The sequence below is a fragment of the Oncorhynchus masou genome, chromosome 27 (assembly GCF_036934945.1).
Source record: "Oncorhynchus masou masou isolate Uvic2021 chromosome 27, UVic_Omas_1.1, whole genome shotgun sequence".
NCBI lineage: Eukaryota > Metazoa > Chordata > Actinopteri > Salmoniformes > Salmonidae > Oncorhynchus > Oncorhynchus masou.
The window spans coordinates 63,794,795-63,807,098 of record NC_088238.1 but is presented as its reverse complement, the minus strand read 5'-3'; the positions used below and the strand labels follow the sequence as shown (position 1 = coordinate 63,807,098).

The 12,304-nt window shown below is 47.7% G+C and overlaps 1 protein-coding gene across 1 annotated transcript in view; it reads left to right on the top strand.

The window, feature by feature from the left end:
- The window catches only part of LOC135516520 (F-box/WD repeat-containing protein 7-like), a 98,821-nt gene that overhangs the window by 69,474 nt on the left and 17,043 nt on the right, over positions 1–12,304 (top strand). The window contains exons 7-9 of the mRNA XM_064940867.1: positions 3,158–3,294; positions 4,240–4,353; positions 7,143–7,324. Coding sequence (XP_064796939.1) covers positions 3,158–3,294; positions 4,240–4,353; positions 7,143–7,324 — 433 coding nt within the window. The remainder of the gene's footprint in view (positions 1–3,157; positions 3,295–4,239; positions 4,354–7,142; positions 7,325–12,304) is intronic.

The window sequence follows — 12,304 nt, the reverse complement described above, 5'->3', positions numbered from 1 at the left end:
CACACATACACACATACATACATACATACATACATACATACATACATACAGTGGGGCAAAAAAGTATTTAGTTAGCCACCAATTGTGCAAGTTCTCCCACTTAAAAAGATGAGAGAGGCCTGTAATTTTCATCATAGGTACACTTCAACTATGACAGACAAAAAAAAATCCAGAATATCACATTGTAGGATTTTTAATGAATTTATTTGCAAATTATGGTGGAATTACCTGTGTGTCCAGGTTAGAGGTGTTGTTTAACCCTGTGTGTCCAGGTTAGAGGTGTTGTTTAACCCTGTGTGTCCAGGTGAGAGGTGTTTAACCCTGTGTGTCCAGGTTAGAGGTGTTGTTTAACCCTGTGTGTCCAGGTTAGAGGTGTTGTTTAACCCTGTGTGTCCAGGTGAGAGGTGTTTTAACCCTGTGTGTCCAGGTGAGAGGTGTTTTAACCCTGTGTTTCCAGGTTAGAGGTGGTGTTTAACCCTGTGTGTCCAGGTTAGAGGTGGTGTTTAACCCTGTGTGTCCAGGTGAGAGGTGTTTAACCCTGTGTGTCCAGGTTAGAGGTGTTGTTTAACCCTGTGTGTCCAGGTTAGAGGTGTTGTTTAACCCTGTGTGTCCAGGTTAGAGGTGTTGTTTAACCCTGTGTGTCCAGGTTAGAGGTGTTGTTTAACCCTGTGTGTCCAGGTTAGAGGTGTTATGTTATTTAAGCCTGTGTTTTATTTTTTACATTTTTTAATTTCACCTTTATTTAACCAGGTAGGTCAGTTGAGAACAAGTTCTCATTTGCAATTGCGACCTGGCCAAGATAAAGCAAAGCTGTTTCACACAAACAACGACACACATGGAGTAAAACAAACATACAGTCAATAATACAGTATAAACAAGTCTATATACGATGTGAGCAAATGAGGTGAGATAAGGGAGGTAAAGGCAAAAAAAGGCCATGGTGGCAAAGTAAATACAATATAGCAAGTAAAACACTGGAATGGTAGATTTGCAATGGAAGAATGTGCAAAGTAGAAATAAAAATAATGGGGTGCAAAGGAGCAAAATAAATAAATTAATAAAATACAGTAGGGAAAGAGGTAGTTGTTTGGGCTAAAATATAGGTGGGCTATGTACAGGTGCAGTAATCCGTGAGCTGTTCTGCCAGTTGGTGCTTAAAGCTAGTGAGGGAGAAAGGTGTTTCCAGTTTCAGAGATTTTTGTAGTTCGTTCCAGTCATTGGCAGCAGAGAACTGGAAGGAGAGGCGGCCAAAGGAAGAATTGGTTTTGGGGGTGACTAGAGAGATATACCTGCTGGAGCGTGTGCTACAGGTGGGAGATGCTATGGTGTCCAGCGAGCTGAGATAAGGGGGGACTTTACCTAGCAGGGTCTTGTAGATGACATGGAGCCAGTGGGTTTGGCGACGAGTATGAAGCGAGGGCCAGCCAACGAGAGTGTACAGGTTGCAATGGTGGGTAGTATATGGGGCTTTGGTGACCAAACAGATTGCACTGTGATAGACTGCATCCAGTTTGTTGAGTAGGGTCTGGAAGGAGAGTATACAGTCTAACCAGACACCTAAGTATTTGTAGTTGTCCACGTATTCTAAGTCAGAGCCGTCCAGAGTAGTGATGTTGGACAGGCGGGCAGGTGCAGGTAGCGATCGGTTGAAGAGCATGCATTTAGTTTTACTTGTATTTAAGAGCAATTGGAGGCCACGGAAGGAGAGTTGTATGGCATTGAAAGTTTGCCTGGAGGGTTGTTAACACAGTGTCCAAAGAAGGGCCAGAAGTATACAGAATGGTGTCGTCTGCGTAGAGGTGGATCAGAGAATCACCAGCAGCAAGAGTGACCTCATTGATGTATACAGAGAAGAGAGTCGGCCCGAGAATTGAACCCTGTGGCACCCCCATAGAGACTGCCAGAGGTCCGGACAGCAGACCCTCCGATTTGACACACTGAACTCTATCAGAGAAGTAGTTGGTGAACCAGGCGAGGCAATCATTTGAGAAACCAAGGCTGTCGAGTCTGCCGATGAGGATGTGGTGATTGACAGAGTCAAAAGCCTTGGCCAGATCAATGAACACGGCTGCACAGTAATGTTTCTTATCGATGGCGGTTAAGATATCGTTTAGGACCTTGAGCGTGGCTGAGGTGCACCCATGACCAGCTCTGAAACCAGATTGCATAGCAGAGAAGGTATGGTGAGATTCTAAATGGTCGCTCATCTGTTTGTTGACTTGGCTTTCGAAGACCTTAGAAAGGCAGGGTAGGATAGATATAGGTCTGTCGCAGTTTGGGTCAAGAGTGTCCCCCCCTTTGAAGAGGGGGATGACTGGGGTAGGAGTAGCCAGGTGGAAAGCCTGGCCAGCCGTAAAAAAATGCTTATTCTCAATTATAGTGGATTTATCAGTGGTGACAGTGTTTCCTATCTTCAGTGTAGTGGGCAGCTGGGAGGAGGTGTTCTTATTCTCCATGGACTTTACATTGTCCCAGAACTTTTTTGAGTTTGTGTTGCAGGAAGCAAATTTCTGCTTGAAAAAGTTTGCCTTGGCTTTTCTAACTGCCTGTGTATAATGGTTTCTATCTTCCCTGAACAGCTGCATATCACGGGGGCTGTTTGACGCTAATGCAGAACGCCATAGGATGTTTTTGTGTTGGTTAAGGGCAGTCAGGTCTGGGGAGAACCAAGGGCTATATCTGTTCCTGGTTCTACATTTCTTGAATGGGGCATGTTTATTTAAGATGGTTAGGAAGGCATTTAAAGAAAAAATATCCAGGCATCCTCTACTGACGGGATGAGATCAATATCCTTCCAGGATACCCCGGCCAGGTCGATTAGAAAGGCCTGCTCGCTGAAGTGTTTCAGGGAGCGTTTGACAGTGATGAGTGGAGGTCGTTTGACCGCTGACCCATTACGGATGCAGGCAATGAGGCAGTGATCGCTGAGATCTTGGTTGAAGATCGCAGAGGTGTATTTAGAGGGCAAGTTGGTTAGGATGATATCTATGAGGGTGCCCGTGTTTACGGCTTTGGGGTTGTACCTGGTAGGTTCATTGATAATTTGTGTGAGATTGAGGGCATCAAGTTTAGATTGTAGGATGGCTGGGGTGTTAAGGATGTTCCAGTTCCAGGTATTTAACCCTGTGTTTGATGTTATTTAATTCTGTCTAACCAGGTATTGAAGAGCCCCTGGTTGTGAAGAGAAGAAAGACTCTTCAACCTGGGTTCCTCCACTCGCCCTGGAAGAGTGCCTACGTACAACAACACAGGATAGAGAGCAACTGGAGGACTGGGGATATCACCTCACCTAAGGTATTATATAGAGAGGACTGGAGATATCACCTCACCTAAGGTATTATATAGAGAGGACTGGAGATATCACCTCACCTAAGGTATTATATAGAGAGGCGTGTATAATCTCACCTGGGTTAAAGGCGTGTATAATCTCACCTGGGTTAAAGGCGTGCATAATCTCACCTGGGTTAAAGGCGTGCATAATCTCACCTGGATTAAAGGCGTGTATCATCTCACCTGGATTAAAGGCGTGTATAATCTCTCTTGGGTTAAAGGTGTGTATAATCTCACCTGGGTTAAAGACATTTACATTTACATTTAAGTCATTTAGCAGACGCTCTTATCCAGAGTGATTTACAAATTGGTGAATTCACCTTCTGACATCCAGTGGAACAGCCACTTTACAATAGTGCATCTAAAGGCGTGTATAATCTCTCTTGGGTTAAAGGCGTGTATAATCTCACCTGGGTTAAAGGCGTGCATAATCTCACCTGGGTTAAAGGCGTGCATAATCTCACCTGGGTTAAAGGCATGTATCATCTCACCTGGATTAAAGGCGTGTATAATCTCACCTGGATTAAAGGCGTGTATAATCTCTCTTGGGTTAAAGGCGTGTATAATCTCACCTGGGTTTAAGGCGTGCATAATCTCACCTGGGTTAAAGGCGTGCATAATCTCACCTGGGTTAAAGGCATGTATCATCTCACCTGGATTAAAGGCGTGTATAATCTCACCTGGGTTTAAGGCGTGCATAATCTCACCTGGGTTAAAGGCATGTATCATCTCACCTGGATTAAAGGCGTGTATAATCTCACCTGGATTAAAGACGTGTATAATCTCTCTTGAGTTAAAGGCGTGTATAATCTCACCTGGGTTAATTAAAGGCGTGTATAATCTCACCTGCATTAACATCTTCATTCTACCTCTCTCTCATCTCTCGTTCGTCTCTCTCATCTCTCTCAGGTGTTAAAAGGTCATGATGATCATGTGATCACGTGTCTACAGTTCTGTGGTGACCTCATAGTCAGTGGTTCTGACGACAACACTCTCAAAGTCTGGTCTGCCCTCACCGGCAAGGTAAGGCTACGAACTCACACAGATGTTTTAATGTAAAGGAAGTACAACATGGCTGTGTGACTAGGGTAGTGTAATCACCCACATAGTTGATAGTGTAGAGCATCCGTCGAGCTGCACCATCGAGAGCATCCTGACCGGTTGCGTCACCGCCTGGTATAGAAACTGCTCGGCGTAAGGCTCTACAGAGGGTAGTGCGTACGGCCCAGTACATCACTAGGGCCAAGCTTCCTGCCATCCAGGACCTCTACACCAGGTGGTGTCAGAGGAAGGCCCCAAATATTGTGAAAGACTCCAGTCACAAGAGTCACAGACTGTTCTCTCTGCTACCGCACGGCAAGCGGTACCGGAGCACCAAGTCTAGGACCAAAAGGCTCCTTAACGGCTTCTACCCCCCCAAATGACCACCCGGACTATTTACTTGGACCCCCCCCCCCCTCTCTATGCATAGACACTTCACCCCTACCCACATGTACAAATTACCTCGACTAACCTGTACCCCCCCTCTCTATGCATAGACACTTCACCCCTACCCACATGTACAAATTACCTTGACTAACCTGTACCCCCCCCCACACACACACACACACACAGACTCAATACCGGTACCCCCTGTATGCCTTGTTATTTTATTGTTACTCTTTAATTTAATTATATATATTATTTTTCAAGAAATAGAGTTAAGGGGTCAGTTAAAAACAAATTATTACTTACAATGACAAACCCTCCCCTAACCCGGACGACGTTGGGCCAATGACAAACCCTCTCCTAACCCGGACGACGTTGGGCCAATGATAAACCCTCCCCTAACCCGGACGACGCTGGGCCAATGATAAACCCTCCCCTAACCCGGACGACGCTGGGCCAATGATAAACCCTCCCCTAACGACGCTGGGCCAATGATAAACCCTCCCCTAACCCGGACGACGCTGGGCCAATGATAAACCCTCCCTAACCCGGACGACACTGGGCCAATGATAAACCCTCCCCTAACCCAGACGACGCTGGGCCAATGATAAACCCTCCCCTAACCCAGACGACGCTGGACCAATGATAAACCCTCCCCTAACCCAGACGACGCTGGGCCAATGATAAACCCTCCCCTAACCCGGACGACGCTGGGCCAATGATAAACCCTCCCCTAACCCGGACGACGTTGGGCCAATGATAATCCCTCCCCTAACCCGGACGACGCTGGGCCAATGATAAACCCTCCCCTAACGACGCTGGGCCAATGATAAACCCTCCCCTAACCCGGACGACGTTGGGCCAATGATAAACCCTCCCCTAACCCGGACGACGTTGGGCCAATGACAAACCCTCCCCTAACGACGCTGGGCCAATGACAAACCCTCCCCTAACCCGGACGACGTTGGGCCAATGATAATCCCTCCCCTAACCCGGACGACGTTGGGCCAATGACAAACCCTCCCCTAACCCGGACGACGTTGGGCCAATGACAAACCCTCCCCTAACCCGGACGACGTTGGGCCAATGACAAACCCTCTCCTAACCCGGACGACGTTGGGCCAATGATAATCCCTCCCCTAACCCGGACGACGTTGGGCCAATGATAATCCCTCCCCTAACCCGGACGACGTTGGGCCAATGATAAACCCTCCCCTAACCCGGACGACGCTGGGCCAATGATAAACCCTCCCCTAACCCGGACGACGTTGGGCCAATGATAAACCCTCCCCTAACCCGGACGACGCTGGGCCAATGATAAACCCTCCCCTAACCCGGACAACGCTGGGCCAATGATAAACCCTCCCCTAACCTGGACGACGTTGGGCCAATGATAAACCCTCCCCTAACCCGGACGACGCTGGGCCAATGATAAACCCTCCCCTAACCCGGACGACGCTAGGCCAATGATAAACCCTCCCCTAACCCGGACGACGCTGGGCCAATGATAAACCCTCCCCTAACCCGGACGACGTTGGGCCAATGATAAACCCTCCCCTAACCCGGACGACGCTAGGCCAATTGTGCGTTGCCCTATGTTAAGCAAAAGTAAGCATTTCACTGCAAGGTTTACACCTGTTGAATTCGGCGCACGTGACAAATGATATTTGATTTGATTTGTAGAGTGCCGTAAAACCTCTTCACTCTACAATAAACTGTAATACCTATTTTATAGTATTGATGTCTTAACTATTATTCAACAATTTAGAAAATAGTTTTTTTTTAAATCCTTGAATGAGTCCAGATAAATATATTGTATTAGTATTATTAAGAGAAGGCTTTAAACTATGCACTGTTAAACATTTATTTATTTCCTCCAACCTCTCTCTCTCCCCTCCCTCACCCCTCCCTCTCTCCCCCTCCCTCTCTCTCTCTCCCCACCCTCTAACTCCCCCCTCCCTCTCTCCCCTCCGTCTCCCCACCCTCCCTCTCCTCTCCCCCTCCCTCCCCACCCTCCCTCACCTCTCCCCTCCCTCTCTCCCCCTCCCTCTCTCTCTCTCCCTCCTCACCGTCCCTCCCCACCCTCTCTCCCCCCTCCCTCTCTCCCCCTCCCTCTCTTCCCTCCCCTCCCTCTCTCCCCCTCCCTCCCCCTCCCTCTCCCCCCCCTCCCTCCCTCTCTCCCCCCTCCCTCCCCCTCTCCCTCCCTCTCTCCCCTCTCCCCTCCCTCTTTCCCCCTCCCTCTCTCTCTCTCCCTCCTCACCGTCCCTCCCCCTCCCTCTCTCCCCCTCCCTCTCTTCCCTCCCCTCCCTCTCTCCCCCTCCCTCTCTTCCCTCCCCTCCCTCTCCCCCTCCCTCCCCCCCCCCCCCCCCCCCCTCCCCCTCCAGTGTCTGCGTACATTAGTAGGCCATACAGGAGGTGTGTGGTCCAGTCAGATGAGTGGGAACATTGTGATCAGTGGGTCTACAGACAGGACTCTGAAGGTTTGGGACGCAGAGAGCGGGGAGTGTGTTCACACCCTGTACGGACACACCTCTACCGTACGCTGCATACACCTGCATGACAAGCAGTGAGTTCACACACACACACACCTACACACACACACCCTGTACGGACACACCTCTACCGTACGCTGCATACACCTGCATGACAAGCAGTGAGTTCACACACACACACACCTACACACACACACCCTGTACGGACACACCTCTACCGTACGCTGCATACACCTGCATGACAAGCAGTGAGTTCACACACACACACACCTACACACACACACCCTGTACGGACACACCTCTACCGTACGCTGCATACACCTGCATGACAAGCAGTGAGTTCACACACACACACACCTACACACACACACCCTGTACGGACACACCTCTACCGTACGCTGCATACACCTGCATGACAAGCAGTGAGTTCACACACACACACCCTGTACGGACACACCTCTACCGTACGCTGCATACACCTGCATGACAAGCAGTGAGTTCACACACACACACACACACACACACACACCCTGTACGGACACACCTCTACCGTACGCTGCATACACCTGCATGACAAGCAGTGAGTTCACACACACACACACACACACACACACACACACACACACACACACACACACCCTGTACAGACATACCTCTACTGTACGCTGTTTACACCTGCATGACAAACAGTGAGTTCACACACACACACACACACACACACACCCTGTACAGACATACCTCTACTGTACGCTGTTTACACCTGCATGACAAACAGTGAGTTAACACACACACACACACACACACCTACACACACACACCCTGTACAGACATACCTCTACTGTACGCTGTTTACACCTGCATGACAAACAGTGAGTTAACACACACACACACACACACACCTACACACACACACCCTGTACAGACATACCTCTACTGTACGCTGTTTACACCTGCATGACAAACAGTGAGTTAACACACACACACACACACACACCCTGTACAGACATACCTCTACTGTACGCTGTTTACACCTGCATGACAAACAGTGAGTTCACACACACACACACACACACACCCTGTACAGACATACCTCTACTGTACGCTGTTTACACCTGCATGACAAACAGTGAGTTAACACACACACACACACACACACCCTGTACAGACATACCTCTACTGTACGCTGTTTACACCTGCATGACAAACAGTGAGTTAACACACACACACACACACCCTGTACAGACATACCTCTACTGTACGCTGTTTACACCTGCATGACAAACAGTGAGTTCACACACACACACACACACACACACACACACACACACACACACACACACACACAGTCAAGCTCTACACTCATGTACATATGCATACATTCTTTCTATCTCACATGACCAACTCACTTCCAACATGTCTCTGCCTATCATTATTAGGGCTGTCCCCGACAACAACAAAAACATTATTAGGGCTGTCCCCGACAACAACAAAAACATTATTAGGGCTGTCCCCGACAACAACAAAAACATTATTAGGGCTGTCCCCGACAACAACAAAAACATTATTAGGGCTGTCCCCGACAACAACAAAAACATTATTAGGGCTGTCCCCGACAACAACAAAAACATCTTGGTAGATCGAAAGTCGATTGGTTGAACGTGTGTTTTTCCATATATAGACACAGCCTATGTGTTTTAATTAAATCAACTATATGCATTGAGCTTGTCTGATGCTTAAAGCGCACTATTTGATGAAATAAGAAGCAGATGCCTCAAGAGGGAGCTAGAGATCTAGATATCTAGATAACCAGAAGAAAAAAAATCTTAACCTGCCCGTCCTGCTCCTACTGGCTTTCACAGGTTCTGCCTTTAACCTCCTGAAGTTGACGGTAATAAGCTACAGGAGGACTCGGCAACCTTTCTCATGTTGAATGTCAATTTATCTGACCATTTCTACCGATCTGCGTACCAGTTACGGTTTTCGCACATTATCGTGAAACGCTTTAATTGAATTTAGAATAACGTCTTCCTATCTCAAAATCATTGTCGTGTGATTAATCAAAATTATATCCAAATCTAAATGATACAAACCTAAAAAGTAACTTCTATAGCCAACTATGTAAAAATATCCTACATAAAGCCAACAAATAAAAACATTACAGCCTTCAGGTAGAAAATATCCTGATAAAAATAAATATCATAAACATCACATTGGCTACACATGGCCTGTCTGCTACGAACTGAAACATTGGCTACACATGGCCTGTCTGCTAGGAACTGAAACATTGGCTACACATGGCCTGTCTGCTACGAACTGGAAACATTGGCTACACATGGCCTGTCTGCTAGGAACTGAAACATTGGCTACACATGGCCTGTCTGCTACGAACTGAAACATTGGCTACACATGGCCTGTCTGCTACGAACTGAAACATTGGCTACACATGGCCTGTCTGCTAGGAACTGAAACATTGGCTACACATGGCCTGTCTGCTACGAACTGAAACATTGGCTACACATGGCCTGTCTGCTAGGAACTGAAACATTGGCTACACATGGCCTGTCTGCTACGAACTGAAACATTGGCTACACGTGGCCTGTCTGCTACGAACTGAAACATTGGCTACACATGGCCTGTCTGCTACGAACTGAAACATTGGCTACACATGGCCTGTCTGCTAGGAACTGAAACATTGGCTACACATGGCCTGTCTGCTACGAACTGAAACATTGGCTACACATGGCCTGTCTACTACGAACTGAAACATTGGCTACACATGGCCTGTCTGCTACGAACTGAAACATTGGCTACACATGGCCTGTCTGCTACGAACTGAAACATTGGCTACACATGGCCTGTCTGCTACGAACTGAAACATTGGCTACACATGGCCTGTCTGCTACGAACTGAAACATTGGCTACACATGGCCTGTCTGCTACGAACTGAAACATTGGCTACACATGGCCTGTCTGCTACGAACTGAAACATTGGCTACACATGGCCTGTCTGCTACGAACTGAAACATTGGCTACACATGGCCTGTCTGCTACGAACTGAAACATTGGCTACACATGGCCTGTCTGCTACGAACTGAAACATTGGCTACACATGGCCTGTCTGCTACGAACTGAAACATTGGCTACACATGGCCTGTCTGCTACGAACTGAAACATTGGCTACACATGGCCTGTCTGCTACGAACTGAAACATTGGCTACACATGGCCTGTCTGCTACGAACTGAAACATTGGCTACACATGGCCTGTCTGCTACGAACTGAAACATTGGCTACACGTGGCCTGTCTGCTACGAACTGAAACATTGGCTACACGTGGCCTGTCTGCTACGAACTGAAACATTGGCTACACGTGGCCTGTCTGCTACGAACTGAAACATTGGCTACACATGGCCTGTCTGCTACGAACTGAAACATTGGCTACACATGGCCTGTCTGCTACGAACTGAAACATTGGCTACACGTGGCCTGTCTGCTACGAACTGAAACATTGGCTACACGTGGCCTGTCTGCTACGAACTGAAACATTGGCTACACGTGGCCTGTCTGCTACGAACTGAAACATTGGCTACACGTGGCCTGTCTGCTAGGAACTGAAAACATTGGCTACACATGGCCTGTCTGCTACGAACTGAAACATTGGCTACACATGGCCTGTCTGCTACGAACTGAAACATTGGCTACACGTGGCCTGTCTGCTACGAACTGAAACATTGGCTACACATGGCCTGTCTGCTAGGAACTGAAACATTGGCTACACATGGCCTGTCTGCTACGAACTGAAACATTGGCTACACATGGCCTGTCTGCTACGAACTGAAACATTGGCTACACATGGCCTGTCTGCTAGGAACTGAAAACATTGGCTACACATGGCCTGTCTGCTAGGAACTGAAACATTGGCTACACATGGCCTGTCTGCTACGAACTGAAACATTGGCTACACATGGCCTGTCTACTACGAACTGAAACATTGGCTACACATGGCCTGTCTGCTACGAACTGAAACATTGGTTACACATGGCCTGTCTGCTACGAACTGAAACATTGGCTACACATGGCCTGTCTGCTAGGAACTGAAACATTGGCTACACATGGCCTGTCTGCTACGAACTGAAACATTGGCTACACATGGCCTGTCTGCTACGAACTGAAACATTGGCTACACATGGCCTGTCTGCTACGAACTGGAAACATTGGCTACACGTGGCCTGTCTGCTACGAACTGGAAACATTGGCTACACGTGGCCTGTCTGCTAGGAACTGGAAACATTGGTTACACATGGCCTGTCTGCTACGAACTGGAAACATTGGCTACACGTGGCCTGTCTGCTACGAACTGAAACATTGGCTACACATGGCCTGTCTGCTACGAACTGGAAACATTGGCTACACGTGGCCTGTCTGCTACGAACTGGAAACATTGGCTACACGTAGCCTGTCTGCTACGAACTGAAACATTGTATCAACTATTAACTGGGTCAGTCTGAAGCTGGTGCTAGTGAACTGAAACATTGTATCAACTGGGTCAGTCTGAAGCTGGTGCTAGTGAACTGAAACACTGTATTAACTGGGTCAGTCTGAAGCTGGTGCTAGTGAACTGAAACATTGTATCAAGTATTAACTGGGTCAGTCTGAAGCTGGTGCTAGTGAACTGAAACATTGTATCAACTATTAACTGGGTCAGTCTGAAGCTGGTGCTAGTGAACTGAAACATTGTATCAACTATTAACTGGGTCAGTCTGAAGCTGATGCTAGTGAACTGAAACATTGTATCAACTATTAACTGGGTCAGTCTGAAGCTGGTGCTAGTGAACTGAAACATTGTATCAACTATTAACTGGGTCAGTCTGAAGCTGGTGCTAGTGAACTGAAACATTGTATCAACTATTAACTGGGTCAGTCTGAAGCTGGTGCTAGTGAACTGAAACATTGTATCAACTATTAACTGGGTCAGTCTGAAGCTGGTGCTAGTGAACTGAAACATTTTATTAACTGGGTCAGTCTGAAGCTGATGCTAGTGAACTGGAAACATTCT